This window comes from Equus przewalskii, chromosome 13, assembly GCF_037783145.1.
Source record: "Equus przewalskii isolate Varuska chromosome 13, EquPr2, whole genome shotgun sequence".
In the NCBI taxonomy this organism is placed as follows: domain Eukaryota; kingdom Metazoa; phylum Chordata; class Mammalia; order Perissodactyla; family Equidae; genus Equus; species Equus przewalskii.
Genome location: NC_091843.1, coordinates 49,830,287 through 49,858,223, shown reverse-complemented (window position 1 = coordinate 49,858,223; position 27,937 = coordinate 49,830,287). Strand labels below are relative to the sequence as shown.

Genomic DNA, 27,937 nt, shown 5'->3' with positions numbered 1-27,937 from the left:
CTCACTCTTAAAAATCCTTCAATAGCTTCTCATTGCTTTTTAGATAAAGCCAGAATTCCTGTCCATTCTTTCCTGGCTTGAATTGGCCCCTGCCCCAGGCCTCCTCGCAGCTCCTCTTGCTACACTCGCCTCCGTCTAGGTCTTTGAAGCCCCCTCCAGGCTCCCTGCTGCTGCACACTTTCCACCTGGTTAGCTCCCTCGTGTGTCCTCAGAGAGCCTGTCTGCCCCCCCTGATGACTCCAGTCCCCTTGTAAGTGGTTTTACGTAGTGGATACTCTATAGAGGTTGGATAGTAAATGAATGCATTTATTATGTTTTGTCTAAAAATATTGGACTACTTAATTTCCTTGTACAATAACTATATTTGCTTAAAGTGGTTGTCTTTAGCATAAATCCTGGATATAATTATGTGCAGATCGAAGTTTAGGAATTAAACTTCTGAACCATGGCATGGATTTGTCCCTCTGTTCAAGCAACCGTATTTTCCCTGCTCTGCTGACTGGAACATGGTACAACATACTGTGCTCCTCTGGGCTCCCTTGGTATCTCCTATAAAAATGTAGCTGATTTTTCAAGTTTGACAGGATGGCTTTTGTCGGAAATTTGCCCTTTTAAGTTAGGAAGACAGGCCCCATCTAACTGCTCTCCAGAAGCTGGTGTAATAGCACACGCATACTCAGGACAACTTGGACGAAGCGCTGCTGTAAACCACAATGGAAAAACTGCAGCAAAGTATTCCCAGTAGAAATCTTGGAATTCCTTCAAGTATATTGAGATTTTGTTAGAAATTGAATTGCCAGTGTAATCCATCTTCCTTGTGAGAAAACATTCAGATAAAGAGCTGGGGCCCGGCAGCATTAACCATGAGAACATCCCTTAAATCAATAAGCTACAAATCTGGCCGCGCAGTCCTGCAGCGCCTGGCGGTGCGCTCCAGCGGCTGTGGGCTGCAGCGGCATGACTGATAGCAGGAACCAGGGCAAACTGCCTGGCGAGGCAGATTCCGACGTTATCCCAGGACCTGCCTCGTTAGAGTCTACAAACTGCAATTCAAATTTATCGATGTGCATAAGGAGAGCAGTTTTCCTTTTGTTTTTCAGATTTTCCAAATGTGGTTATTGAAGGAGTTCTCCATGGGATATTTTACCCTCATCTACAGCCCAGGTAGGAATCCTACGCGGCGAGAAGAAGCTGCAGCAAGTTCGGAAGTCATAGTCAAGGAAATCGATAGCTACCAAATTAACCTAAACTGTATGACATAACAGCTCTAGCTAGTGGTCACATCACAGTCCCAGCTTAATTCAGGGCAGGGATGTTTCCGTTAGAGTGGTGCTTCTAAAAATAGAAACTGAACCAGGGTGGTGCTGAGGCCAAGTGTTTAAGAAGAACAACGTAGCTGCCAATTTAGAAACCCAAAAACAGAAGGTTCTGGAAGATCCCTGGGAGAACCACGTGTAACAAAACAAAGTTGCTGTCTGCTGCAGTTGCACCATTTGCTAATTGAAAATCTTATCCTGAATCATACTGAGACTGATCAACTTTGGGAGCTTCCTGGTTCAGATTTCATAGCACACTAATCTTTTCAACGTGAGATTTTTCTCAGCCGGTGATAGATACATTCTGAAGTGCTGGCACCAGAGGCGTATCATAGAAACACACTGTGCTAAATGTGAGGAGGGAACTAAACTGGAAATTAAATTATACTGATAATGTTAGGGCGTTTTTTAAATCATGGCATTTTTATTTACATTACAGCAGAGTTGCATCATAACCAGGGGTTAGCTTCTAATGTCAATACATAGGATAAAATCAGGTCTCAAGATTAGCCTTGACAGCTGTTTAGAAAGGCGCCATATTGGAGATCTGTCCATCCACCACAACCAGTTCTTCCTCCAGTATTGGAAGAAATGACTGTTTCTTTGGTTGAAGACCAATTGAAGTTGTTGGCGTTTGGTTACGGGCGATTTTGTGAAAAACATATACCTTTAAACACTAGAATCACACTTAGCCCTGTAAGATGCTTGCCCTGTAAGAGACAGATGGGAACTGACAGTGACTGAGGGAACACCAGATTGACAACACTCATCTTGGTTTACTCAAGGGCGTCCATTCATTGAATAGGTGGTATTGCCACAGGATTTACTCTTGTTTTCCTTTTCACTGACCTCATATATTGAATTGATGTAAGTGAAATGTGTTTATGATGTAACTCCTCTGTACATCTTATGGACATTCATATTTTGAGTAGTAAAGGCTAAAAGCATATTTGCAACCTGTATGTGTGTGCTGTATTTGGGCATTTCATTGAAAACTAATTAATAGGTAGCCTATTTATGGTTATTAGTTTTAATAAGCTTCTGTGTGGGAGAAAAATATTTAGATTCAAAACTAATAACTAAATCATGGTTTTTGATTAGGATCTAAATATACAGGTTTAAAGCCTGCTGCAAACTTTTAGAGATCTGTTTATGATAGATATGTTCCTACATGTTGAAACAAGCAAGAACTAAATAATCAAGTGTCATCAACCAAAAATAACGGCATAGTCAAGTGTTGCAGATATTTTTTAAATGTTTTTGTTATTAGCTATTTTGAGTTAAATAAAAACAACCAGAATGTTTGAATTTGTCTTCTACTCCTAGGATTTTATTAGAAACACAAACTGTGTCTTGTCTCCTTAACACGTACACACACAAAGATTCTCACGTATTCACATAGGCATTTATTTCTAATCTGACAGGATAAGTGTTAAATTATCTCATCTCTTAAGCCAATAGGTACTCATTAAATAGTTGATGATTTACCGAGATAGTAAGAAGTTTTTAAAAAGTAAAGACGAAGCATCTTTGGTGGCACACTGCTCAAGAAATCTTTTTTGAGAATTAAATTTTTTCTTAGTATTGACTTTCGTTTCTTATTTTTATTTAAATTTTTAATATGTAATTTCATATTCCATTTCAATTGCATTGCAGGAAATAGAAACCACAATAGGTATTTTAAGCAGAATGGAATAATAAGAAACTGAATGCTTGCAGAATCTTTTGGAAAGAGGAGGGGAGGGAACTCCTGTTGAGTCTCCGGGAATGACTTCTAGAACACCCCAGCAACCTCTAGTACTCAGCTGCCAGGGGAGCTGCAACCTCTGCCTTCTGCAGGAATTCAGGGAGTCAGGAGCTGTTGAGGTCAAAAACACTACTTAGCTGCGATCCAGGGATCAGCAAGTAGCATTAGGAGGTAACTGTTACCACCATAACTGCCTCATAGCAGCACCCAGGAAGCTGGTAACTGGGTACTGGAACCAAGTGTCCAGCTGCCGCCACCTACACCACACTTCCCTTTCAACACCCATGGCCTTGCTTGCCAGCAGCCACAGCCCAAAGCAGCAGGAAGATGGCATTCACCCACTTTCATCTTCCACTCTACATCTCATGAAAGTACATCCAGTTGGCAAAAGCTTATTATTGATCCCCTGCTTCAAGGGAATCTGGGAAGGAGTTGGAACTTTCTGATCTCTCATGCTCAGGAATGCACACTGGAAAGATAATAGAATATATTTCCACAGTTGAAAATTTAATAAAAACATAGAAGAGGATATATAAAAAAGAAAAATCTTCTCCCACCCTGTCTCCTGTATTCCCAATCCCGCTCTCACAGACAACCACAGTACTCAGCTTATGTGTATACTCCCGGAGATATTCCATCCACATGCAAACAAATGTACATTCAGTGTACCTATGTTCCATTGCCCCCTTTTATACAAAACATGGATTTTTCAAAGCTTGGCTAGGCAATAGAGAAGTAAAGAGTAGAGGAGAGAAAACAGAATAAAGAAAAGGAAAAGAAATCTCATTACCAGTTAAGCCAGGAAAGAGGACAGCCCTCACCCCCCATTCCCCTGGTTCTGGGACTTGGTGGTTTGCCTGGGACTGATCTTGGACTTCTCCCAGTGCTGTTTATGCAGGGCCTCTCACAGGCCTCACCTCCATCACTTCGCCATTTTGCATACTGATGGCCCTGGTGTCCTTTCTACTCCCACCCCCCGACCCCCCGTTTCAAACAGTGGGCCATGTCTACAACCTAATAACATTGTGACCGTTGCCATCTAGCAAATCCGACAGTCATTTCACTTTGAAAAGTGTAGATGGGGCTGGTCCTGTGGTGGAGTGGTTAAGTTCACGCACTCCACTTCGGCAGCCCAGGACTTCACCAGTTCGGAACCCTGGGCGCAGACATGACACTGCTCATCGAGCCATGCTGAGGTGGCGTCCCACAGAGCACAGCCAGAAGGACCTACAACAAGAATTTACAGCTATGTACTGGGGGGCTTTGGGGAGAAGAAGAAGAAAGATTGGCAACGGATGTTAGCTCAGGTGCCAATCTTTAAAAAAAAAGAAAAGAAAAGTGTAGATGTCTCATGATCACAGTTTAGAAATAACAAATTGCTTTCATCTCATTTGTTGACTATAATCAGTTGATAATGGCTGCCTAAAGTGCTCTGTTAAGGATTCTGACACACACATCAGAGTGGCTACTATCAAAAAAAGCAGAAAATAACAAGTGTGGGTGAGGATGTGGAGACATTGAAACCCTTATACCTTGCTGGTGGGAATGTAAAATGGTGCAACCTCTGTGGAAAATAGTATGGCAGTTCTTCAAAAACTTAAACATAAAATTATTATATCTAGCAATGCTGCTTCTGGATATATACCCAAAAGAGGTGAAAGCAGAGGCTCGAACAGATATTTGTGCATCCAAGTTCTGGGCAGCATTATTCACATCAGTCAAAAAGGGAAACAACTCGAGTGTCCATCAGTGGCTAAATGGATAAACAAAATATAGTGTGTACGTACAGTGGAATATTATTCAGCCTTAAAAAGGAAGGAACTTCTGACACATGCTACAACATGGATAAACCTCGAAGACATGATGCTAAGTGAAATAAGCCAGTCACAAAAGGACAATTACTGTATGATTCCACTTGCATGAGGCACCTAAACGTGTTGAACTCATAGAAAGGAAAGTAGATGGTGGTTGCCGGGGGCTGGGCAGAGGGAAAATGGGGAGTTAGTGTTCAGTGGGCTTCAGTTGGGGAAGATGAGAAGGTTCTGAGGATGGATGATGAGGATAGTTGCACAACAGTGTGAATGTACTGAATGCCTCTGAACTGTACACTTCCAAATGCTTAAAATGGTAAATTTTATATCATGTATATTTTACCATAATTTTTTTTAAAAAAGGCTTTTTTAAAGAAAGGATTTTGACTGTGCATAGGCTCAGTGAGTAAGAGTGTAGTAACCAACTAGTGATATTTGCCAAGGATGCGGGAGAGGTTTTGGCACACATACCAGGTGCTATTTTCATCTCCCTGGCAACCTTGGAGATTCTAAAATAATAGTTCGAGACCAGAGATATGCATCAGAATCATCTAGGACTTGGAAATCAATACATCTGGGCTGGGGCCTGTCCTTGGGTACTTAGAAAAACTGCCTGGTTGATTCTGACACACGCCCATGTTAGGAATTATTATTTGAGGGATGTGTAGCTGTGAGATGGTTTATGAACTACTCTTCTTTATTGATTATTGACCTGTACACCTCCTGCAGGCGGACTATCAAGGGAACACAGATTCAACTCTTGGGGTGTGGCAGGTGGCCACAGGGAGGGGCTTGTCTTGGTTCATTCAGGCTGCTACAACAGAAATAACATAGGCTGGGTGGCTTATAAACAACACATATTTATTTCTGCCAGTTCTGGACGCTGGGAAGTCCAAGATCAGGGCTCTGGCACTTTTGGTGTCTGGTGAGAAGCTCCCTTTTTGCTGTGTCCTCACGTGGCAGAAAAGGGACGAGGGACCTCTCCGGGATCTCTTTTATAAGGGCAGTGATCCCTGTTCACCTCCCAAAGGCCCCACCTCCAAACACTGTCACATTGGGGGTTAGGTTTCAACATAGGAATGTGGGAAGGACACAAACATTTAGTCTGCAGCAGGACTCTGAAGAAGCAGCAAGGAGGCAGACAAGTTGGGTAGTGGTCTCAGTCGACACCCTATACGAATATGTATTCGTTTACCCATCCACTCGCAATGAGTTCCCTCACTGGGTTAAGGCGCTGTGTCAATCATCTAAAGAATAGAGACATAATCCTTGTTTTCTGGAATTTGGGGCCACTTACTAGGGAGTGTCTTTTCATTTAACTGAATTGGATATGAAATTCAATGATTAAGGCTATCTTCTCCAGTCTCTCTGCTCAACTTTGAAGCAATCATTTTCATCTCGCTTTGGTTTCCACCCTTGGTGATAATTACAGATTTTGAATTTAGCAGCAGAAACACGGGGAAGTAGCGGACACTAACTGAAAACGGAAGTTTCTGCAACGTTTATGTTTTCTGTCCATGCAGACGCATAGTGACAATCCTGATTCTGATGGGGGTGAAGGGCCTTTATTTTTGTGGGGGGAGGATAGCATATTAAAGCGTTAAGCCATTGGAGTGCATGTAATTTTCTAGAGAAGATATTCTTTTATATCCTAGGAGTGTAATTGTAAATCTGACCTATAAAATGTGAAACATTTTCTGTCTTCATTACTCTAACATTGGTCATAGTGACATCAGCAGTGACTCCAGCTTTGATATTCTGTTCATTTAGACACTCCTCTGTACTGAACTCTGAGTGGGTGCCATATATGGTTGGGCTAGGGCTTTTCATACTTTATCCCATTATAACTGTACAAAGTTTTTACGAACTTTTATTGACAAACTTGAAGATCAGAGAGATTAATAGTAAGTAGCTAACATGATTGAACACTGATTTGGGGGCCAAGAGGTACTGGGCTCAGTTCTGTCCACAGATTATCCCATTGAAGCTTCACAACGTGTTTATGAGGGATATAGTCTTATTATTCTACTTTACAGTAAGAAAAATGAGGAGAAGGGGAAAAATCGCTTGACCAAGGCCACCAGTTAATAAAGGAGATCAGGATTTGAACCTTTCATCTACAAATTTCAGGCTAATCCCCTCCCCTGTCAAGCTCATGTTAGAACTGTTTGTATTTGTGTGCATTTTTGAACCACATGAATACTCACACACATGAATACTCAAGTCAGAAAGAACTAGTATTGTAACGGCTGCTAATATTTCCACACTACATTATAATTTACAGTGTGCTTTCCTGTCGCACTTGATTAAACCAAGCTCTGTGCTCTCAGCTGCAGCCTCCTCCCGGGTCGCTCTGCTTCTATTTTTACTAGAGCCCATTCTCCATACAAGAGCCAGAGCCGTCTTTTAAAAATATCCATCAGATCATGTCACTCTTCTGCTCAAAATCCTCCAGTAGCTTCTATTCCTATTTAAAATTGAAGCTCCTGCCACCCTCTCTAAGTTCCTTTGCACTCCTCTTGCTGGTACTCATCCTACTGGCATTTAACTTCCCAGCACTTGCCAACCTTGGTCCCCACTCAAGCCCTTTGGATGTGCTGGTCTCTGCCTGAAACACCCTTTCTGCCTCTCTTCAGAAGACTGGCTCATTCTCTCTGGTTAGATCTCAACTGAAAGATCGCCTCCTGAAAGAGCCCCTCCTTGATCACCCCATCTAATGTAGCACCCCAACTCCCACTCGGCACTGTTATTTTATCATCGCAAACTGTTACTTCCTTCGTAGAAGTTATCACCATCTGTAATTATCCTGTTGTTTGTTTACCATCTTTCTCCCCGAAAAGAACGTGAACTCCATGAAAGCAGAGGCAGCGTGCAACTTTATTCACTCTGTTTCTCCAGTGCGGGGCCAGGAGTAGGTCCCACTGTTTAAGGAGTAGATGGCTGGCAGCCTGTGTTCCTGAATCACTCAGCTCATTGCTAGTCACATGCTTCACAGCAGAGGCTTCTTAAATGTGTGTGGAGTAAATAACCTTGAAATCAGGATTTGCTAACATCTTCCCGAATTCCCATAAGGATTCATTACATCTGATTGTTCGGAAAACAGTGATTTTCTACAATTTGTTCACCAATTTGACACACAGAATGGTAATGGGTTGCGTACTATGTTTGGATGATTTCTTAAATGTCTGTCTGTCTTTACAAGTGAATAACCAAGCGAATTCAATGACGACAACCATGGTTTTGTGACACGCCTAGGGCAGTGGTTTTCTCACTTTGGACCCTGGAGCAGCAGCATCACCTAAGAACATGTTAGAAATACAAATTCTCAGGCCCTGCCCCAGGCTTACAGACTCAGGCACTCTGAGAGTGGGCCCGGGAGATGCCACACAGCAGTTGCCCAACAAACGAGGATTCAAATGTAGAAGGTTTCCAAAGTGGACACCATGACTTCCACAGTACCTACGACTAGAGAGAGTGATTATCATCACCTCTTGGGTCAAATCCTAAATGCCCAGCTCAGGGCTGGGCCTCCACCAATTGCCCGCAGCATGCCACACTCATGACGACCAAGGCGTGACACCAAAGCTATCGACTACCCGCCACAGACACTGCTGCTTAAGACTTACTGCCGCCTGGGGCCTTCCTCCTATTGTTTGACACCCACCTCATTTTTGAAAATCTACTTTTCTCATGCCCTTCAAACCTCAACTCAGAAAATGAAGAGGAAAAGTTTATTTTTTTAAAGGTAACAGTCTTTGAAAAAGAGTTGAAACAGTTAAAAGACGAATGCCAATGTTTAACCATCTTTGTGGTCCTGAGAGATTTTTAGTACCTCGGAGTATAAACATGGGCATATTCTTTTTGGTTACTGATTCTGAACATACTTATTGAGCATCACTTATGCAAGGAACGCTATCTAGGGCTAGACTAGGAGTGAAGTCTAATCCTTGCCCTAGAGCAGCTTCCAGTCCAAGGAGGAGATGGGAGACCCCGGGAAGTAAGCAGTTGGAACACAGTGTGAGGAAGTTTCCAGTGAAGGCTCATCAAAAGAAGCCACGTACTGAGTCCTGAGGGACTGCGGGGGGCAGGAGGACTGAGGAAGGCTTGCCAGGAGAGAGAGCAGCTTGTAGAAGGCCTGGAGACAATTCAGAAGTTCTGAGGTCTTTATGAGAGAGCTGTGACTTCCAGAACAACAGGAATAAATCGTCTTGAATTTCTCTGCTCCAGGCTAACCAGTTCTTAACCCCCTCCTTATGACACTCTGTCACAGTGTAGGTCCTGGTGTCCAGAAGAGGCGTAGGAAGCAGTCCTGTCTTTTGTGTTCAGGTTGGAAGAAAAAGCTTCACGTTTTCAAATTGAGATTTCTCTCCAAATGACAGGATATAATATTTATCATCTAGGACAGATGGTGACTGTAGTTTTAATAGCACTTTAAAGGCCCAATTGCTTCAGGAAGAAAGTCCTTCACATTCTCTGAAAAAACTGATGGATTTGGAAACTTACATGATTCCTAATAAAACTTCAAAAGTAGGCAAGAGAAGGGATATTGGCATGTTGAGTCCTCTCTAAATCCTCCAGATTTGTGATTCCCGACATTCTGATGGAACTAGTGATGGGATTAAAATTCCATTTATGGATTTTGTAATGCATTTTGTTTTGACTCAGTATTTGCCAGATGGACCTTTTTTTCCAGACAGGACTCCTGTGACTAGTCACTCGAATTCTGCATTAGTGCCAGTTATTTTTCCATCACTCTAGAATATCAGTAACACTAGCAAATCCCCGAGTAGGTGATGTTATATCACACCTACAGCTAACGCCTGGCCAGAATCTTAAGTCCACTAGATGAATTACAGACTTAAGTAACAGCCGTTATGTACTTAACAGCCCCAAATTTTCCATTACAAATACTGTTTTTGCTCTTTCTTAATTTAAAAAAAAAAAAGTGCCTTGAGGGGGCTTTGAATTTCCAAGCCTTCCAGATCAAAGATTTCTTCAGCTGTCTGAATTATAAGAATGTTGAAAAACAAAAACAAATCCTTTTCCTGCTATAAAATCTTTGCCATATTTTTGTCTTTATGTAACTCAAAACGGCTGAAGTGAAAAATGAGGTTGGTGAGTTCTGTTCAAAACCTAAAAATTCATCATAATTTTGAAAGTGTCATTCTAATTAATCTGACCCAAGAATAAGTTTTACTAAATTCTTGTTTGATGATCCAGAAAATTGCTAAATAGCCCTTAGAATAAAACAACTTTTGGCTAAAGGTACCAAAATGTTTTAAATTGTTTAAGTGATTCAAGACTAAAGTGGGCATGGTGGTGGTGGTGGCCCCTGTCATTTTCCTCAGATTCCACACATGCCCTTGGCTACATGTGTGTCCTTTTAGCAACACAATTGGCAAAATAGTAAACTGTTTATTTCAAAAGCTTTTTGTAGAAAGCACTGACTTTTCACAAAGCGATAGTTTATAGTCGTAAGTTTGCTGATGTTTTTGGTATAAGGCCTGACCCTCAGTGTACCAGAAGTAAACGACTTTTAGCAAAGGGGTGTGGCATTAACTCATTGGTCATCTGGTATAATAGATAGCCTGACACTTTACTACCTGTGCACTAATGGTCTCAGAATTTCAGCACTTCAAAAATGAACCACTTTTTGGGCCAGCCCTGGTGGCCTACTGGTTAAGTTTGGCACGCTCTGCTTTGGCAGCCTGGGTTCAGTTCCCGGGCATGGACCTACATCACTTGTCTCTCAGTGGCCATGCTGTGGTGGTGGCTCACATACAAAAAAAGAGGAAATTGGCTGTGGATGTTAGCTTAGGATGAATCTTCCTTAGCAAAAAACAAAAAAAAAGAGCCGCTTTTTGCTTTGTCAGTAGAGAGATGTCAATATTCTCATACTAATGAAAAAACTAGACACCTGTCCTTATGCATGGGGGGTAGCAGTGGCTTATGTGCTCTCTGACATTTGAGATGTAAGGTACTTGATATGTCTAAGAGGTCATTTGTTTCCAATTTCCTTGCATGTTACCTTTTTAATGTTTTCTTTTTCTAATTATTAAAAAGAAATACACCCTAGAAAAAAATTGGAAGAATAAAAAAAGTAAAATATATAAACATAAGAGTTAAAAAATCCCACCATTTGCATTTGCTTTATGTCAATGTACATTTTGTTGCATTTGCTTTTTGAGAATGTATTTATGTAATTGAGATTGTGCTGCATACAGAATTTCTACTTTTTTCTTGAAAACCACCATTTTCTCATGATACTCTAAATTCTGTAGCATCAGTCTTAATGCACACTATTCTGTTATGGGATGTATGTTTAATAACCATTTTGGGACATTCAAGTTGCTTCTAGTATTTTGTTATCATAAATAATTCCGCAATTCACATCTTTCTACGTGAAACTTTTTCAATATTGCTGTATTAGAAAAAACTTTAGGTTTCAAGTCACAAGAAATCAGTTAGCCTTGTCTGAAGCAAAAAAGGCAGTGTATTAGCCTGCATAGCTAAAAAGCTAGGGGTGGAGATTGGCTTCAGGCATGGCTGGACTCAGGGGTTCAGTGGTGTCTTTTGGTCTCCTAGACCAGCTTCCCTCTGTGCCGGGTTCGTTCTCAGGCCTGCTCTTTCACATCCTCCCGGGAGAGACAGCAGCTCTTCCCGTTTCCAGCAGAAGCCCCATGCCTGAGGCTCACTAACGTGACTGAGGTCAAACACCTATCGCTGAGCCAGTCACCAGGGCCAGGGTGAGGGAGTGTTCTGGTTGCCTGCCTACAGGACATCGCTGCTCCCTCTCCCACCTCACTTCCCCACCACCCTCATGCTGCACACTTGAACTCTTTGCTGTTTCTTGAACCCATCAACCTGCCCTTCATCCAGGGCCACTGCTCTTGTCCCCTCTCCCTTGCACATTCTTCCCCCCGTTGTCCCCATGGTTGCTGCCCCCTCACTTCCTTCAGTCCACACTCAGGGACTTCCCTGACCACCTCTTCACTATCCTCTCTCTCTGCTCTGTTTCTCTTCATAAACTTATTACTACCTGATGCTCTGTTATACATATTCATGTGGTATAGCTTTGAATTATTTGTGTCCTTCCATGGCAACCGCAAGGGCTAACACTGTTTGCAGCTCTATGCAGCCCTCAATAAATACTCATCAAGTGACTAGATGAATGAGTCTGCCAGACCAGGTATGTACCCTTGCATAGAGTCAGCCTACCCTAAGGACAAGCAATGCTGAGGGAATGGTGTGATTCCCCAAAGAAATGGGCAGCCATCCCCAAACACCGGGGGAATGGACGCTGGAGAGACCAAAACACCCGTGCCCATTATAATTTCAGATCACTTTCTAAGGCAAATTCTCAGGAGTGGGACTTCAAAGGATATGAATGTTTTGAGTTTCTTGATAGGTACTTTAGCTCCCTATAAAAATTCTCAGAGCAGAAAAAATAATCTTTCTTAAGTGCAGACCACACTGTGCCCCTCCCCAACTTAAAACTGATAGGTCCCCAGTGTTCTGTGAACAAAAGGACTCTACCCTGGCACCCCAGGCCTGAAACGATCCAGTCTCAGCCTTGCTTCTCCGACCTCTCAGGCTCCAGCACACTGGCTTCTCTTCTGCCCTGGCATCTCCTTCTCCCCTCAGGACCCTTGTACTTTCTCCTCCCTCTCTGCCTAAAAGACCCATACCTCAGATCTGGCCTGACCGCCACCTACTCTGTTCTTCGGGCCTCAGCGCAAATGTCCCCTCAGGAGCCCTTCCTTAGCCACTTGGTCAGTACTCCCCCTGCAGCTTCTCCAGCAAACATGGCGTTTCTTCACAGTACTCAGCACCCTTTCTCCTGTTACTTAATTTATTCTGTCTTCACTAAAATGTAAGCTCCAGGAGAACTTTTTCTCGCTGTCCATTGCTGTAGCCCCAAAACACAAAACCGGTATCTGGCATATCAAAGGCCTTTAAAAATTTTTTGTTAGGAAAAAAATTAACAAATTGCTCTCCAAGAGGGTTGTAGCTATTAACACCCCATGAGCAGTAAGTATGCTCCTTTCATCTCATCTCTCATTGAAGCAATTTTCTTAGAATACAGCTCAAGAGATGGAATGTTTTTGACCCTCATGGCGTGGGTACTGGAGGAGAAGCAATGGGGCTGTTTTCTAACAGTTGCCACTCCCATTTGAACGGAGATCAGACACACTCTGTTACAGCCAGGTACGTTACACCAAGGCCGCAAGAGGACGTTACCTTCCTGTCTAGTTTAAATTCAGCCTGAATCTTCATCCTCCTTGTGGAAGTGAAAAAAAGATTTCTTTTTGTTGCAATTGGACTCAAGGGAACTTTCTAAAAATGTTACATTGAGTAAAAATTAGTGAATCATCAGCTCAAGTATTTGGGATGTGGATGGGCATCATTGCTGTTCATTCCTATCCCCGGTTCTCCAATTGGGTTAGTATTTGGATTTATAGAACCCTCTCTAATCTGTCCATTGTCAACATTAGAGTGCATATATTTTTGTACATTACTTTTTTAAAGAATTTCAAATTTTAAAAAAAAGTCTTGCAAAAAGAGTTGATCCATATAAAAAGCATTTATTAGAGAGACTACCAAAGCACCTTTTATCAGGTAAAAGTCCACATGACATATATCTGATTATACTAATCAAATCTCCCTTTACCTGAAAAGAATTCTGTTTGAACACAAAATAAACTTCATGTCCCCATTTTTTTCAGACGAATCTTTAGCTCACTCAACTTGGGGATCACAATTAATTCCGCAAAATAATGACTCTGTTTTCCAAAAGAAAATAGCCAACACAAACTTCTCTAGTTTAAAAATAGCACCATTGGAGGAGGGGGATGTCTTTTAAGTGCAAAATCCTTAAACAAGTGATTTACCAAAATTTATGGAAACTAAACTTTGAGTGGTTGATTTTATACAAAGGTATAACACCCCTATGATCTGGAGTGGAAAAACAGGAGAAAGTGAAAAAACAAAGCCAAACAATAACTTTGAAAAATCCAAAGACACACACACACACATCCCTGCCGGAGTGTGTTTCTTGTTTTCTGCCAGTTGTATCACCAGTCAGCGACCTCAACCACAAAGGGCGTTTTCACGTCTATCTTCCCGCTGTTGACGATGGAGCAGTCGGTGAGTGGACGGTCATGCCCGTCAGTGGCCTGCAGCTCTATGGTGTGGACCACCGTCTGCAGAGAGAACAGCAGACCTGCGCTTCACTTCTGACTCGCAACTACGGCGAGCAGACGGTGAGCTCAATGCCAAGTCTAAAAGCCCAAGTGGGAAATAAGTTTTTTTGTTTGTTTTTTTGTTTTATGATTACAAAACCATGCAAGCTAACTATGGAAAACTTAGAATATTCAGGAAATTTATATATAACAGGATATTTATATATAACAGGATAAAATTTGCCCATTACCTGGCTAATCAGAGGACATATTTGTGTATTTCCTCACTTCTTTTTATCAGCATTTTATATTCTAAAAAAAAAATTAGAGGCCAACCCCAGTGGCCTAGTGGTTAAGTTCAGCACGCTCTACTTTGGCGGCCTGGGTTCAGTTCCCTGGGCACAGACCTACAACACTTGTGGCCATGCTATGGCAGTGACCCACATATAAAATAGAGGAAGACTGGCAACAGATGTTAGCTCAGAGTGGATCTTCCTCAGCAAAAGGAGGAAGATTGGCAACAGGTGTCAGCTCAGGGCAAATCTTCCTCAGCAAAAAAAGAAAAAAAAATTGTAAATACCTAGCTCTAATAAAAGCTATTTCTACTCACTTGTTACAACTCAACATTTAAGAGTTAATATGCAGTATAAGCCAATTTCAGCTCCATCCTATTATAGATCTAGGCATAACAAAATGGCCAGAAAGCACATTCAGAAGTGGAGCTAGTTCTGGATTTGCCCATTTTAAAGCTGACCCAAGCCATTAAGCTACAGGTTGAGTCTGATATGTAACCTGAACCCCACAGTGGTTTAAAGGCCCCTTTCTCCACCCTAGAAGGCTTCAGGAGCCCATGTGTTTCACCCTGAAGAAGGGAGGGCTGGTCAAAGACCAGGAAAGTGGGCTTCTGATGGGTTTCTCAAACAGGGTTGAGACAAAAACAGCAACAAAAAGTCTAAGTGCCTTGGACATGGTGTCAACTAATGCAATCTCTGGCTGACTTAGGTTAATTTAAGATAAAAGACCAGCATTCTTCTAATAATAATATATATTTCTAAATAGATTGTGTGTGGGGAGGTGTGCATGTGCATACATGTGTACAAAGCAGTGGCTTCACATCTGAATTACCTGTGGCACTTTTAAAAAATGCTTATTTAACGGTTAAAGTGAAAATTTCTATGATCTGTATGTTTTACCACAATTTTTAAAAATGCTCATTTGTGGGCCCACCTCTGGAGGTTCTGATTTTCTAAGTCTGAGGTGAGGCCCAGAAAACTCACAGTGTTAACAAAGCAACCCAATGATCCCTGGAGGATCAACGGATGGAATTCAGGAGATTCTGCAAATTCCCTGAACCTGTGTGAAACACACACACACTTGTTTTTCTCCTGGAGATAAAGTCTATAGTTTTCTTTAGTTTCTCAAAGAAGTTTATGACCCACAAAATGTTAAGGACTGTTCCTCTAAGACTAGGCAGCAGGTCCCCCAGGCTGTGTCCCCATGGGGGGAAGGAAGTTGCTGCAGTCAATTAGGGCAATAAGACAAGATCAAGAAGACGTGAAGAACAACCATGGCCAGAAGAAAACCCAAAACTTTACTCTTCATTTTTCTTACAACTTAGCACAATGTTGTATTACAAATACATTGAATGAATGTTTCAATCAGTTTACATTTAAACTACTTAGAACCTGGTTAGGCCCAGTGGTCAAAAACCCAGACTTGTTTAGCACATGTATGCCCATGTTTAGCTCATTTGAAAGCAAAGTTCAATAAGAGACTTGAGTGCTGGCATTCATTATTTTTTTATTTTATTTTTTTTGAGAAAGAGTAGCCCTGAGCTAACTGCTACCAATCCTCCTCTTTTTGCTTAGGAAGACTGGCCTGAGCTAACATCCATGCTCATCTTCTTCTACTTTATATATGGGATGCCTACCACAGCATGGCTTTTGTCAAGCGGTGCCATGTCCACACCCGGGATCCGAACCAGCAAATCCTGGGCCGCCGAAGTGGAACGTGCACACTTAACCGCTGCGCCACCAGGCTGGCCCTCAAGCATTCGTTATTTTTAAGAATAGATTCTTTGAGGTCCGGTATGGCTCATGAGAATAGAGGCATGTCCTTTATTGTGATAGGACGTAAGTAATATATTTAGTGATATGTGTTTGCCCTATTTCCCTCTCGTCCCACTTGCTAACGAGAATTCTCTCTTTGATGTCTCAGGTTGAACACTTGCATGCCTTGTAAGGGAGCTTCTGAGGTGGCCTGCTCAGTTCCTGGGCTTCTGTTGGGTAGAATCAGAGAAGCAGATAGAAGTTGTGGAAGAACGGCAGCAAGTGAGACTGGTTTATTTACATTTGGATGAGGGAGGCAGAACAACTCACATCAAAACCAAACGAAGTGAAATGTGGGGGAGGGCAAGGGAGTCGAGGATGGTCCAGGGCAGACCTTACAGTTACCCATTTAGGACGTGGGAGAGCTTCTTTGGGCAGCTCCTAAGGAAGGTAAATGTTGGGAGCTGAAGAGAATGAGAACTTGAAGAAGCGTTCCTATGAATTATGGATTGGACCCCTTTGATATTCTTTGATTCACACCAGCGTAAATTTGAATTCTCTTCAGTAATTTTGGTTGTTATATTATGTGTCTTTGAAGGTGACTTGTGTCTGTACTGAACCACATGGGGCTCAGGACTTTTCTTTTTTCTTTCTTTTTTTTTTTTTATTAATGTTATGATAGATTACAACCTTGTGAGATTTCAGTTGTACATTTTTGTTAGGGCTCAGGACTTTTCTTAACATTTTATTTTTAATTGTGGTAAAAAACACAACATAAAATTTACCATCTTATCCATTTCAAGTGTACGGTTCAGTAGTGTGAAGTATATTTACATTGCTGTGCAATCTACAGAACTTTGACATCTTGCAAAACTGAAACTCTGTACCCACTGAACACCGACTCCCCATTTCCTCCTCCCCCCAGCCCCTGGCAACTACCATTCCACTTTATATTTCTATGTATTTGACTACTTTAGATACATGTAAGTGGAATTATAGAGTCTTTTTTTGTGTCTGGCTTATTTTACTTAACATCCTCAAGGTTCAGCCATGTTGTAGCATGTGACAGGATTTCCTTCCTTTTTAAGACTGAAGAATATTCCATTGTATGCATGTATAGGGCCCTGGTTTTATTTGGTTACATTAAAAAGACTTTCCAGGGGCCAGCCCTGTGGCATAGTGGTTATGGTCAGCACACTCCGCTTTGGCAGCCTGGGTCCGCAGGTTCGCATTCCCTTTATATCAAGTAGTGAGATAAATTAAGTACAGTCATGCATTGCTTAATGACAGGGACATGTGCTGATAAATGCATCAGTAGGCAATTTTGCCATTGTGTGAACATCACAGAGTGTACTTACGCAAACCCTGGATGGTATAGCCTACTATACACCTAGACTATATGGTACTGTAGTAATCTTATGGGACCATTGTCATAAATGCAGTCCACTGTGGACTGAATATCATTATACAGCACATGACTATACTCAACTTCTCCTTGTCAAGTCCCCAGCTTCTGCTCCCATGCTCCTATTAAAATACCATACCATATATAATTTATTCACCTTTGGTGAGGCCAGTCGGCATATAGTGATGGATCTCTAACAAGCATATTTAAGATTAAATCACTGAAAGTACTCTTACTGTAAATACAAAGCTTTGAATGAGAAAAAATGATATAAAAGTTACCATTCCATCGATGACTTTTCCAAATACCACATGTTTGCCATCCAACCAGCTGGGCTTGGTCAAGGTGATAAAGAACTGAGAGCCATTGGTGTCAGGCCCAGCATTGGCCATGCTGACCCACCCAATGCCATAATGCTTCAGTTTGAAGTTCTCATCTGGAAATGTCTCACCGTAAATGCTTATACCTGAGTAAGACAAAGCCAAGAAGAGGCGAATCAACAGAGGTTAGCTGAAAGTATATTCTTCAAAGGGAAACATAAGGTTTTAGTAGAATTGGTTAATAGAACCCTACAGGAGGCAGGATGGGGAAAAGATGGTCAAACATAAGGAGAAATAAAGGAGAAGATAAAATTAACTCCTTGAGGAAGCAGGGCACCAGGGACTGAAACAAACACACAAACAAAAGCCTTAAATATGACACAAGATGGCAGGATGTGCTCTGGCCTCAAACCAAGACCCAAACCTTGACCAAGCAAGTCAGTGATTTCACTCTGAAATGAGAAGCGACTGAAGGGGAGGGTGACATCATAAAACCAGATGGAAAGGTGGATAAGCTGTACCAGTGGCTCAGTCTCTGTCCTGAGGTTCAGGTCACTCATCCTGGGTCACTCCTACCTTAGCAGCCAACCAGGGAATGATAGCACCCTTATCTAATTCTCACAACAACCCTACAGAATAGGTATTCTCAATCCTCTTTTGAATGGGAAACAGAGGTTATAAAACTTGACAACAGCAGAGCAGAACTTGAACATCTGACTTTCTGACTCTAAAGCCAGTGCTCGCTCTTGCCTCAGCAGTAAGAGCAATAGCAGCCAGCCTGGAAGTCATTAGCATGGTGACTTCAGGGCTCATCAGGATACAGAGGGTGATGGCAATTGGGAGCACCCAGTGATTCAACCTTGAACAGAAGGACCAAAGGCGGGCTTGTGAGTGGAGTTCTGGCAAAAGCAGCACGTAGAGCAGAACATGTCTTCCCTATGAAACAACAGTATAGACCCTGAGAAGTATCTGCTGCATGCTGCCCTTCTGCAGGGCTCCTTAGCCATCGCTTGCCAACCTTAAAATCCTGGCTCAGTGACAAGGGCCAGAAGTGATATCAAAGGTAAGCAGTTTATAGCTGGCAGGTCAGTGACATATGAGGTGGCCTGGCAGGAAAGTTCTGCCCACAAAGAGGTCTAGGCTAAATTTAAGTGATCCAAAATGTCCTATCTCCAAAAGTCAGAGAATATTAACTTAAGATACGTGTACATGCTTGCATACATACACATACACACACACACACACACACACACACAAAGCAGGGAAGGCAGAGAGAGAGAAAAACAGAAAAGAGGACACAGTAAAGCTCAGTCACCCTTACTGCTGGGCCCCAAAGGGCCCAGTACACGAGCTGCAGGCTTTTCCAGTGAGACCCAACTCTGCAGCAGCTGGGGTTGCTTCCCTGAGCATCCTCCCCAACCCCATTAACCCAAGGAAGCTAAACAAGTTTCTCTGCTCCACTCTGCATCCCCGTTCTCTGCAGCACTTTTGCAAGGACTAAAAGTAATCCTCCTGAAGTGCCTGGCAAATCCAGGCATTTAATGGTAGCCATTTAGTTATAAATAAACCATTGCAATAAACATAAAATCAGCACTAGTGCTTGAAAGTGACCTGTTTCTCTTAAAAGGTAGCAATTTAATATCTACCAAACCAGTATTTGCTGAATTAAAAACCTTAAACCTGAAGTCAATTTGCATTCTGTGCTGTTATACATATCATGTGTGTTCAGGAAAAGAACTCACAACATTTCTGAGGGTAAACAGTCCAGGGAGCTGGGTAGTTGGACTCCTCAATGAGAAACAATAAGCTCAGGCATATCTGAAAGTCTATAAATTTAACTGTTTGTACTTTATAGAACTCTAACTTTGTTTATAAAAATTAATTTATATTATAATTTTGACAACTCATCCATTACTTAAATTTTTTTTATTATTGAAAAAGCTGACAATACAATGAAAGAATTTTGAAAGAAGGAGGTGAATTCACCTGTAATCCTGCCACCTAAATACTAGTCTTGTCCTTTGAGCATGATGCCCCCAGTGCTCCTCCACCAACATCCACATTTGTAGCGAGCTGTCATCCCAGTGTCCACAGTTTTATATTCCTGTAACAGATGTCTTTCTGGATTGCCACATACTAGTAGTCTAGCATTTCGATATCTGTGAAGCAGTCTACTAAATGAATCTCTCTCTACTATGGAAAGATAGTGAACACCAAAGCAATTCTCTTTAAATTTAGGAAGCCTTACTCATTCATGCCTACCAAGATTTTAGTAGACAAGCCCCCCAAACTCTATCCTTCTTAAAGAATTAGTTTAGTGAGCTTTAGGACTTTGTTCCTTAGATCTGGCAATTCAATATACTGGTTTAACCTTAGGTTTCAGTTTGGTAAGCGGGAAAGGAAAAATGCAAAGATAACGTTACCGCCAGTGCCATCTCCACTGGTGAAGTCTCCTCCTTGAATCATGAAATCTTTGATGACGCGATGAAATTTGCTTCCTTTATATCCATATCCTTTCTAAAGAGATTATGTCAATTGAATATACAAGTAGATATAACCCATACTGAAAGATAAACCCCAGTGTTTATCTGGAAATGACAAAATGAGAAAATTACACAAAATATCTACAGAACTTTATTAGGTCCCTACAATGATTTACTGATAGAAATTTATCATTAGCTGACCAAAATAATAATAATTATTATAATAAACTATGAAAGTAAAGTCTTAATGTGCATAAGTAAAAAGAGAACAATCTGCATTTTCACTTGATAATTGTTTCCCCTCAATTTCTAGAACCTTAAGGACACTGAATTCCTGAAGAATACAGATTTTATAGGAAAATAAAGAAAAATATTATAAGTTGTCTCAAGTTCATCTGACCTACTAATTTAATACGTATTTTCCCAGAAGACATCTCTTTATGTTTGGCCTAAGGAAGATCCAATTTTGTGCACAAACATAATAAAACTGAGACATACCTCTCCTGTTGCCAGAGCAATAAAATTTTCCACAGTTTTGGGCACAACTTTTCCAAAGAGGCCAATCACAATCCTGCCAACATCTTTGTCTCCAATCCTCACGTCAAAGAAGACCTGTGTGTGGTGGAAAGGCAGAGTAGCAGTTTACAACGTAGAAAAGCCATAAATATAAGGTAAGTGAAAATTAAAATCTCACCATGGATCCACAAATGAATGCCCTGCCCATGAGTATTTTACAAAGGAGTCGTGAAGAAACGTGATATAAATTAAAGAAGCTCTAAAACCATTCTGTGGGTTCTTTTCAAGCGCAAATATTCATTCAACCCACATTTATTGAGCACCCTCCATGGGCCAGGCACTGAGCTGGCTACTGGGTTTAAAGTGTGACTCAGTGCTGTCAGAGTCAGCCAGTAAAGTCTTAAAGAATTCCATTCCCCCACGCATCCCAGACAGACACTCCTGCCACTTCCCCGTGTCCCAGCTTTGCGGATGGCTCAGAGGAGAAATTGTCGCTCTTCTGAAATGTAATGCTCTCTAATCTTGGCAGGAGGAAAAACTGGTGAGGAGAGAAATAGGCTAACCATCCAGATTTATTTTTTTGGAACTTAAACAGTGCCAAATTCCCAATGAGTTCTCACTCGATGTCTGCTGTCAAGGGGACTGCAGTAGATGGTCAAAACACACAGCGGTCCTCCAAAAGGCCTGATAGTCGCTCCCAAGCACAGTAAGGCACCAGGTCCCCAGCCTCGTCCAAAGTACAGCACACGTTACCCTCGGGTCCTGCCAAAACCGTTTACCCTGTACGCTCATATTCCCCAAGTTACACAAGCAGAATGTGTTCTTTCTCTCTCACAACATTTTAGAAAAGAATAAGAAAACACATATGCAGAAATGAGCGTGAGTCACTTTTTTTGCAGATAAACCTTAAAGTTCTCTCAGGCTTTTTTTAAACTGTTTCATCTGGAATGAAATTATATACCTCTCTTGCTTCACAAATCACTGTGTTAAGATGATTCTGAGACAGAATGCTTGAAAAGGCCACAGAGTCGAAGGGCATTCTATTAGCGAGTTTAGATTATATGAACCAATCTACTGTTTGAATGGGTGAAAAAAGACATTCAAGAGATGGCTTTAAAAAATATAAGAAGAGTTGTCAAAGAAAAAAGATGTCTTACAGTTTAGAAAAATCACGAAGTAAAGACTGTCAAGCTTCAGTTTGAGACAAGAGCTTCTGCCAATACATCAGTACGTCTGACACGCGGTGATGTGATATTTAGTGTTCCGTGTGGCATTTTACAATTTTTACATGGCCAAAGCAGCAAAAATTATTATTACTTGTACTTGTATTATTATTTGTACTGTAGAACTTTATAGAATGCAGACAAGACCGTGCTCTTGAGATGAGGCACGGCAGTAAAGGAGCACAGTTCAGCGTGGCTGGGGGACAGGAAGTCGCATTAACGAGAGCATGAGCCTGGCCCTGCGGGCAGAGCTGGTGTCAAAAAGAAGCAGTTTCTCCAAAGGGATTTCCAAACCAAGGAGTAAACTCAGTAACTGGCAGCCATGAAGCACCACCGGGAAAAGAATCAGGGACGTGACCTTAAAGAAACACCATATAAGATGCTAGAAAAGCCGAAAGCCTTTTAAAATAAGAGAAAATAAAGCCTGTGAATGTATACACAGCAAAGCGAATAAAACATGGGAGAGCAGCATGAGAAGATGAAGAAGTGCCTGTCACCCAGCATAACTCTTCAATAAAAATCTTATTTTCTTACACACGGCCTAGCATACATATTAATATGATTATTTTCCAAACTGCAGAGCCCTTGAACTTCAGTGATGGCAAGAAAATACAGCAGTTTTCCTAACTCTGATGGAAATGATAAAACCAAATCTTATTTAATCAACAAGTATTTATCAAAGATCTGTGTAAAAGGCAACGTGAGGGCACGAGCCACACGAGAGAGTCCCTGTCCTGAGGTGGCTTACATGAAAAGACACGACAAGTAAAGGGATAACCGCAGTCCAGGGCAGCATGTGACAAGTGCCCCATCTACCCGGGCCTGGGGAAGGGTCAGCGCTGCGGGAAGGCATCCTGGAGAAGGTGTGATGGGAGGCAGGCCTGGAAGGAGCGGAGCAGCCTCCAGGGACAAGAAGGGGCACCAGCCCCGCCCGGCAGAGTTCTTTCTGGAACCCAGGCAACCAAGGCAGGAAACGTGGTGCGTGTGCAGAGAAGCAGTGCAGCCCCTCTGACCACAGCGAGCTAAGAGGGGACCTGCCCCAGTTCCAGAGGCTGAGAAAGGAGGCCAGCTAAGAGCCCCACGTTTTGTTAGGCATCAGAGAGAAGGGAAAGCACAGGACCCAAGCAAGACTTTGGGAATATTATACTCAAGTCGGGGGAGGAGAATCTGGAGGCTCTTAGACCTGTCAGGAGTGAGGTCATGTGGCATGCACTGGGGCAGTGGCTGAGGGCATGTCAGGATGGGGAGAGGGGAGAGGCATTTAAATAAAGGGAAGAAACAGGAGGAGGGGGAGGAGGGAAGGAAACAAACATGACGTGTCAGTGGTGTCTCCTTGCACTTTGCCCACATACCTTATATAGTTAACTCTCACCACATCCTTGCAGGGAGGGGAAGGTACTATTATCACCAATTTACAAATGAGAAAACTGAGGATTAGGGAGGTTAAGTGATTTACCAAGGTTTCCCAAGCAGGAGTGTGAAAGCCACAATTTCCATCCAAGGCTGCACCCAACTGCACCGCAATTCATCATTAATATGGCTCTCTCAGTCGAGGCAGGGACCCCTAAGGGGCAGTGCCTAGCACAGTGTGGGCTCACGCAGGTACTCAAAAATGCTACATAGTTCAATGCCAGGTGACACTAAATGAAGACGAGGGTGCTCGCACACAGCTAGACAGAGCGTGAAGGTGGGCCCGAGGGGGCTGCCAGGCAAAACCCCTCACTCTACACCCCCTCATCCTGAGATCCTGACTTTGGTGCATGCCCTTGGGAACAGGCCTTGTGCTGGACAAGGGGTGGGGCTGCAAAGCCCTCACCCTCCAGGAGCTTACAGTCCCACAGAAGAGAAAACACGTCCACAAGTAGCTACGATATAATGGGAAATCAGGTGTATAAGAAGCCAAGTACAGATAAAATGTCATGGTTAGAGGTGGTGATCATCTGTGGGGATTAGGGCGGGCTTCCTGGAAAAGGTGGTACTTGGACTCCATGTTGCACTTCAGGAGTGAGCACCTCAGTCACTTCTTTTTTCCCTTGAGGTTGCCCTTGAAAGTCACTTAAAAATTATGGGGCACTAGAGGTGGGGAGAGGTGGGACAGGAGGGAAGAGGCACTCACACAGCCTGACCCAAACTCCTTAGGGTTCATCTTGCTTCCATTTCCAAAGTAACTAGGGAAGACACCCAGTACATGAGCTATGATGTCAAGGAAACTGTTCTCAAACCGCTCCACCTAACTGGCATGGGCCCCTGGGCAAGTTAATTAAACTCTGAGCTCCTGTTCCTCATCTGGACCACAGATGATGATTCCTTTCCGGGCTGCGCTGCCACAGCAGGATTTATAACACAACACTAACAACTGACCTCTTAAATCAGGAACTTACGTCAGGGCTAAGCGTTTTACCTGGTTTATTACACCTAATCTGTAACCCCCTCCAAGGTAGGTATCCTTTCTGTCTCCATTTACAGAGGAGGAAACAGAGCCTCAGACATTAGATAACTTGTCCACGGTCACCCAGCTATAGCATCTTGGCTACTCCATGCTGTAGAAAGTGCCAGCAAGCTGTGATGTGAGTGCAGCTGGAAGGATGGCAGCACTGTTTTCTATACTCTGGGCGCCTGACTTTGCACAGAACCTATAGCATCTGCTGGAAAACGCAGGGCTGCAAATGCCAGTTCAGTGGATTTTGAGACCAGGGAGCCAGAGCCCCAAAGCTGAGGCGGTGGCTGGCAGCAGGACTCATGGACACAGTGAGTGCCGTTAAATGGCCCTGTGGGGGGACAGCACTTCACACCTCTCTTATTTACAGATTGCCATTTTTAAACGAAATCAGAGGAAAAGGAAAAGACTGCTGGGGAAAGCAATACATTAGAGCAATGGCCAATGAACCTGCTTCTCCGCACTTAAGAGAAATACTTTTTAATGTCTCTGTTTTCCAATAGATTTAGTTGTTTTAAAAAGTCCACTGAAAAAGCAATTCAACAGAGTCATATCTATAGGAGACTCGCCTACACAATTAGCTTTTAGAACTTCATCATAAATTTGGTGGGAAATAAAGGAGATACATTAAGTGACGATTCCCAGGGTAGAACACATGAAAACTCCCTCAGTGGCAGCACCCTAGGCTGGGGGCTAAGATGCTCCAGCTCTTGCCCTCTTGGCTCCCTCTTCTAGAGGTTCTTGTTCTCAACCCCGGCTGCAGCCCCCCAGAGATTGTGACTGACCTGCTTTGGGGTGGGTCTCTGCTCTGCTCGGGTAGCTTCCCAGGTGAAGCTCGTGCCCAAATAGGGCAGGTCATGTCCTCACACTGCGAAATCTCACCGAGCAACCTGTATTTTATCAGGCAATCCTGCTCCCTCCCCCCCACCCCCATCTAAACCGTCAGCAAGTTCTGTTCCACTTCAAACACCTATTTCAAGTCCCTCCCTTGCTCCCCATTTCTGCCATTACCACCCGAATCCAAGCCTCATCATCTGTATTCTGCCATGGAGCCCTGGATGACCCTCCTGTTCACTCTCCACTCAGCGACCACAGTAATTGTTTAAAAGCATGTATGAGATCATGTCATCCCATGCTTAAAACCCTGCATCCGATCTCACTGCTCTTAAAGAAGACCTCAAATTATAAGAATAATTGCCTCAAGCCCACACTCCTAATTGTGGCCTCTAAGGTCCTGCATGATCTTGCTGCTGCTCACCCCTCCAACCTCACCTTAAGCCACTCCTCTCTCATCCCTGGGCTGAAGCCATTGTCCCCTCTCTCCATCCTGTCTGGAGGCCTTTGCACATGCAGTTCCCTTCGCCTCCTAAGTCTTTGCCAGCCTGTTTTTCCTTATCCTTCAGATAGCTTTAAGTGTCACCCAATCTATACTAGGGTTTATTTCCTTCATCATTTCAGAATTTTATAAATTTTATGTTTATAGTTGTATCCCAAGAGACCCAAATAGTATCTGCAGACTGAAAGAACCACCCTACTTCAGCCCTTCAGTTCTGTGGCCTTGTACAAGCCATTTCCCAAAACTATCCAGTTTTGCCCCAGAGGGGCTGGGAGTAGAATCAGTGCTCAATACAATCAGGCTAAACTTATCTCACACTCACACGCACGTGCACACATACATACACACACACACACACACACACACAGCATAGCGTGGCCTTCGGCTCCCTCTTAGGCTACATCAGATGTTGGGCTGCACAGCCCCCGCCCCGCCTTGTCCTCCACCTCCTCGGGCAGGGTCTGTGGTGGAGCATTTGAGCATCCAGCAGTTCAACAGTATCATTTCCACTGGCAAACACCGGGCTGATTGTTAAGGTCGCTTAGAGCTGCCCCTCCTTCCAGATTCCAAGACACTACTGCCTGTGGGTTTTTCTAGAAGTGGCGATCAAGGGCACCACCCAATCATTCCCTCCCTCCTCCTCCTCTCCCTGCTCCCTCCCATTATCTTCTAACCTTGGGTAAATAAGCTGAAAAAAGAACTGAAGCTGTACAGACGCAGTTCATGGCAGATTTTTCCCCCCCAATCGAGATTAAAAGGCTGGCCTCAGTCACACAGGTGCCACCGTGCCACGCTGGCCCCCTCCCAGCCCAGGCTCTACCCTACCCCCCCGCCCCCCGCCCGCGGAAGTCTGAAAGCGCCCGTCTCCCGGCCGGGGAGGCCGAGGGCTCCCTGGCGGAGGCGAGGCGGACGGCCCGCGCTGCGGGCCGGCGGGGAGCGCGCACGGCACCCGCGGGAGGGCGGCCCGGGCTCTGCCAGGCCGGCACGGCCGCCACCCCTCGGCTCGGGCCCGTCCCTCCGCATTCTTCCTGCTTCTCTTCCCGAGTCCCCGCCACGCCGAAGGAAGTACTCGGGCTGTCTCCTTCCTGGAGAAAGGACCCACCGGTTCCGGAAGCTTCTCCTGGTCCCCGGGCTGGTCACGTCGGACCACCGACCCTAAGTTCAAACAGCCGGCGCCGGGGGCGGGCCGGCACTCGGCCCCGCGCCCCCAAAGTCCCCCAGGGGCGCCGGCCCCCGCCGCCTCCCGTCCTCAGCGCCCGGCAAGCCCCTCAGCGCCGCCCCTGACCCTGAGGTCCCAGTCTCCACGCTCCCCTCTCCCCCTGGCCGGCACGAGGGGAAGTTGCTGCCCGCCGCTCGGTCACCTTGGCTGTCACCGAGGGACCTCGCTTGCGCACGCCCGAGGCCCCCGCAGCAGGCACGAGCGCGCCGAGCCCCACGCAGAGCACGAGAGGGAGCAGCAGCCGGGGCCCCGGGTCCATGGTGAGCGGTGGCAGGGGCGGCAGCGGCTCGGGCGCGACAGCACGCTCCGGCCAGTTGGCGGGACTCCCGGGCGGCGGCGCCTGCGCGCTCCCGGCGCGGGGGCTGGGGCTGGGGCTGGGGCTGGGGCGGTCGGGGCAGGGCCGGAACCCGGGCGCGCTCCTCCCAAGTTCAGCCCTGCGACCCGAACTAGGGACTCAGAGCGGCGCGCAGCGGAGGGCGTTGCCCGGTCCTCCTGCCGCGCCTGCGGCGGGGGCGCGGGGCGCCGGGGCCGGCAGTGAGCCCCCCTGCTCGGCTCGGGCGCAGCGCCACGGCGAGGCGCGGTCGGCTCGGCTGGAGCCCAGGAGCTGAGGGTGCGGGGGCATCTCCAGGAACTTACCGCGTAGGCGCGAGGGCGCCGGACGGAAAAGTCGAGGACGCTCCGGCTCCGGGGCCGCCCGGCAGCTTGCGCGCCGCGGGGCGGGGCACTCTGCGCACCGTCCTGGTCCCCGACCGCAGCTGCCCTTGGAGCAGCCTCCGCGTCGCCTGCCAGGTTCCAATGTTCCATCAGAGGCTTGAGCTAAATTTTGGACGCCTGTCAGAACTTTGGGACCGACCCCTGGATGGGTTCGCTCGGTTACACATGATGAATGACCTC

General features: G+C 44.4%; 2 protein-coding genes across 28 annotated transcripts in view; one reads left to right on the top strand and one right to left on the bottom strand.

Moving 5' to 3' along the window:
- The window catches only part of SNX24 (sorting nexin 24), a 141,699-nt gene extending 139,075 nt beyond the window's left edge, over positions 1-2,624 (top strand). For all 20 annotated transcript variants that reach the window (XR_011525171.1, XR_011525170.1, XR_011525169.1 and 17 more), the window contains one exon: positions 1,101-2,624. Coding sequence is in view for 16 of the 20 variants with exons in the window: in XM_070569437.1 (XP_070425538.1) it covers positions 1,101-1,262 (162 nt within the window). In the remaining 4 variants the exon portion in view is untranslated. The remainder of the gene's footprint in view (positions 1-1,100) is intronic.
- Positions 1,721-27,937, bottom strand: PPIC (peptidylprolyl isomerase C). Of its 8 annotated transcripts, none has more exons than XM_070569417.1 (5): positions 27,680-27,862; positions 20,811-20,924; positions 20,253-20,346; positions 17,791-17,975; positions 1,721-4,290 (listed from the first exon to the last, which is right to left on the bottom strand). In XM_070569417.1, the coding sequence occupies exons 1-5, from the start codon at positions 27,845-27,847 to the stop codon at positions 4,204-4,206; spliced, it is 648 nt and encodes a 215-aa protein (XP_070425518.1). In that variant the 5' UTR covers positions 27,848-27,862; the 3' UTR covers positions 1,721-4,203. The 8 variants fall into 8 exon arrangements, with proteins under 8 accessions (XP_070425518.1, XP_070425523.1, XP_070425521.1 ...); XM_070569422.1 differs by lacking the exon at positions 27,680-27,862 and adding an exon at positions 27,186-27,537 and having other exon boundaries at positions 1,721-3,174; XM_070569420.1 differs by having other exon boundaries at positions 2,625-3,174.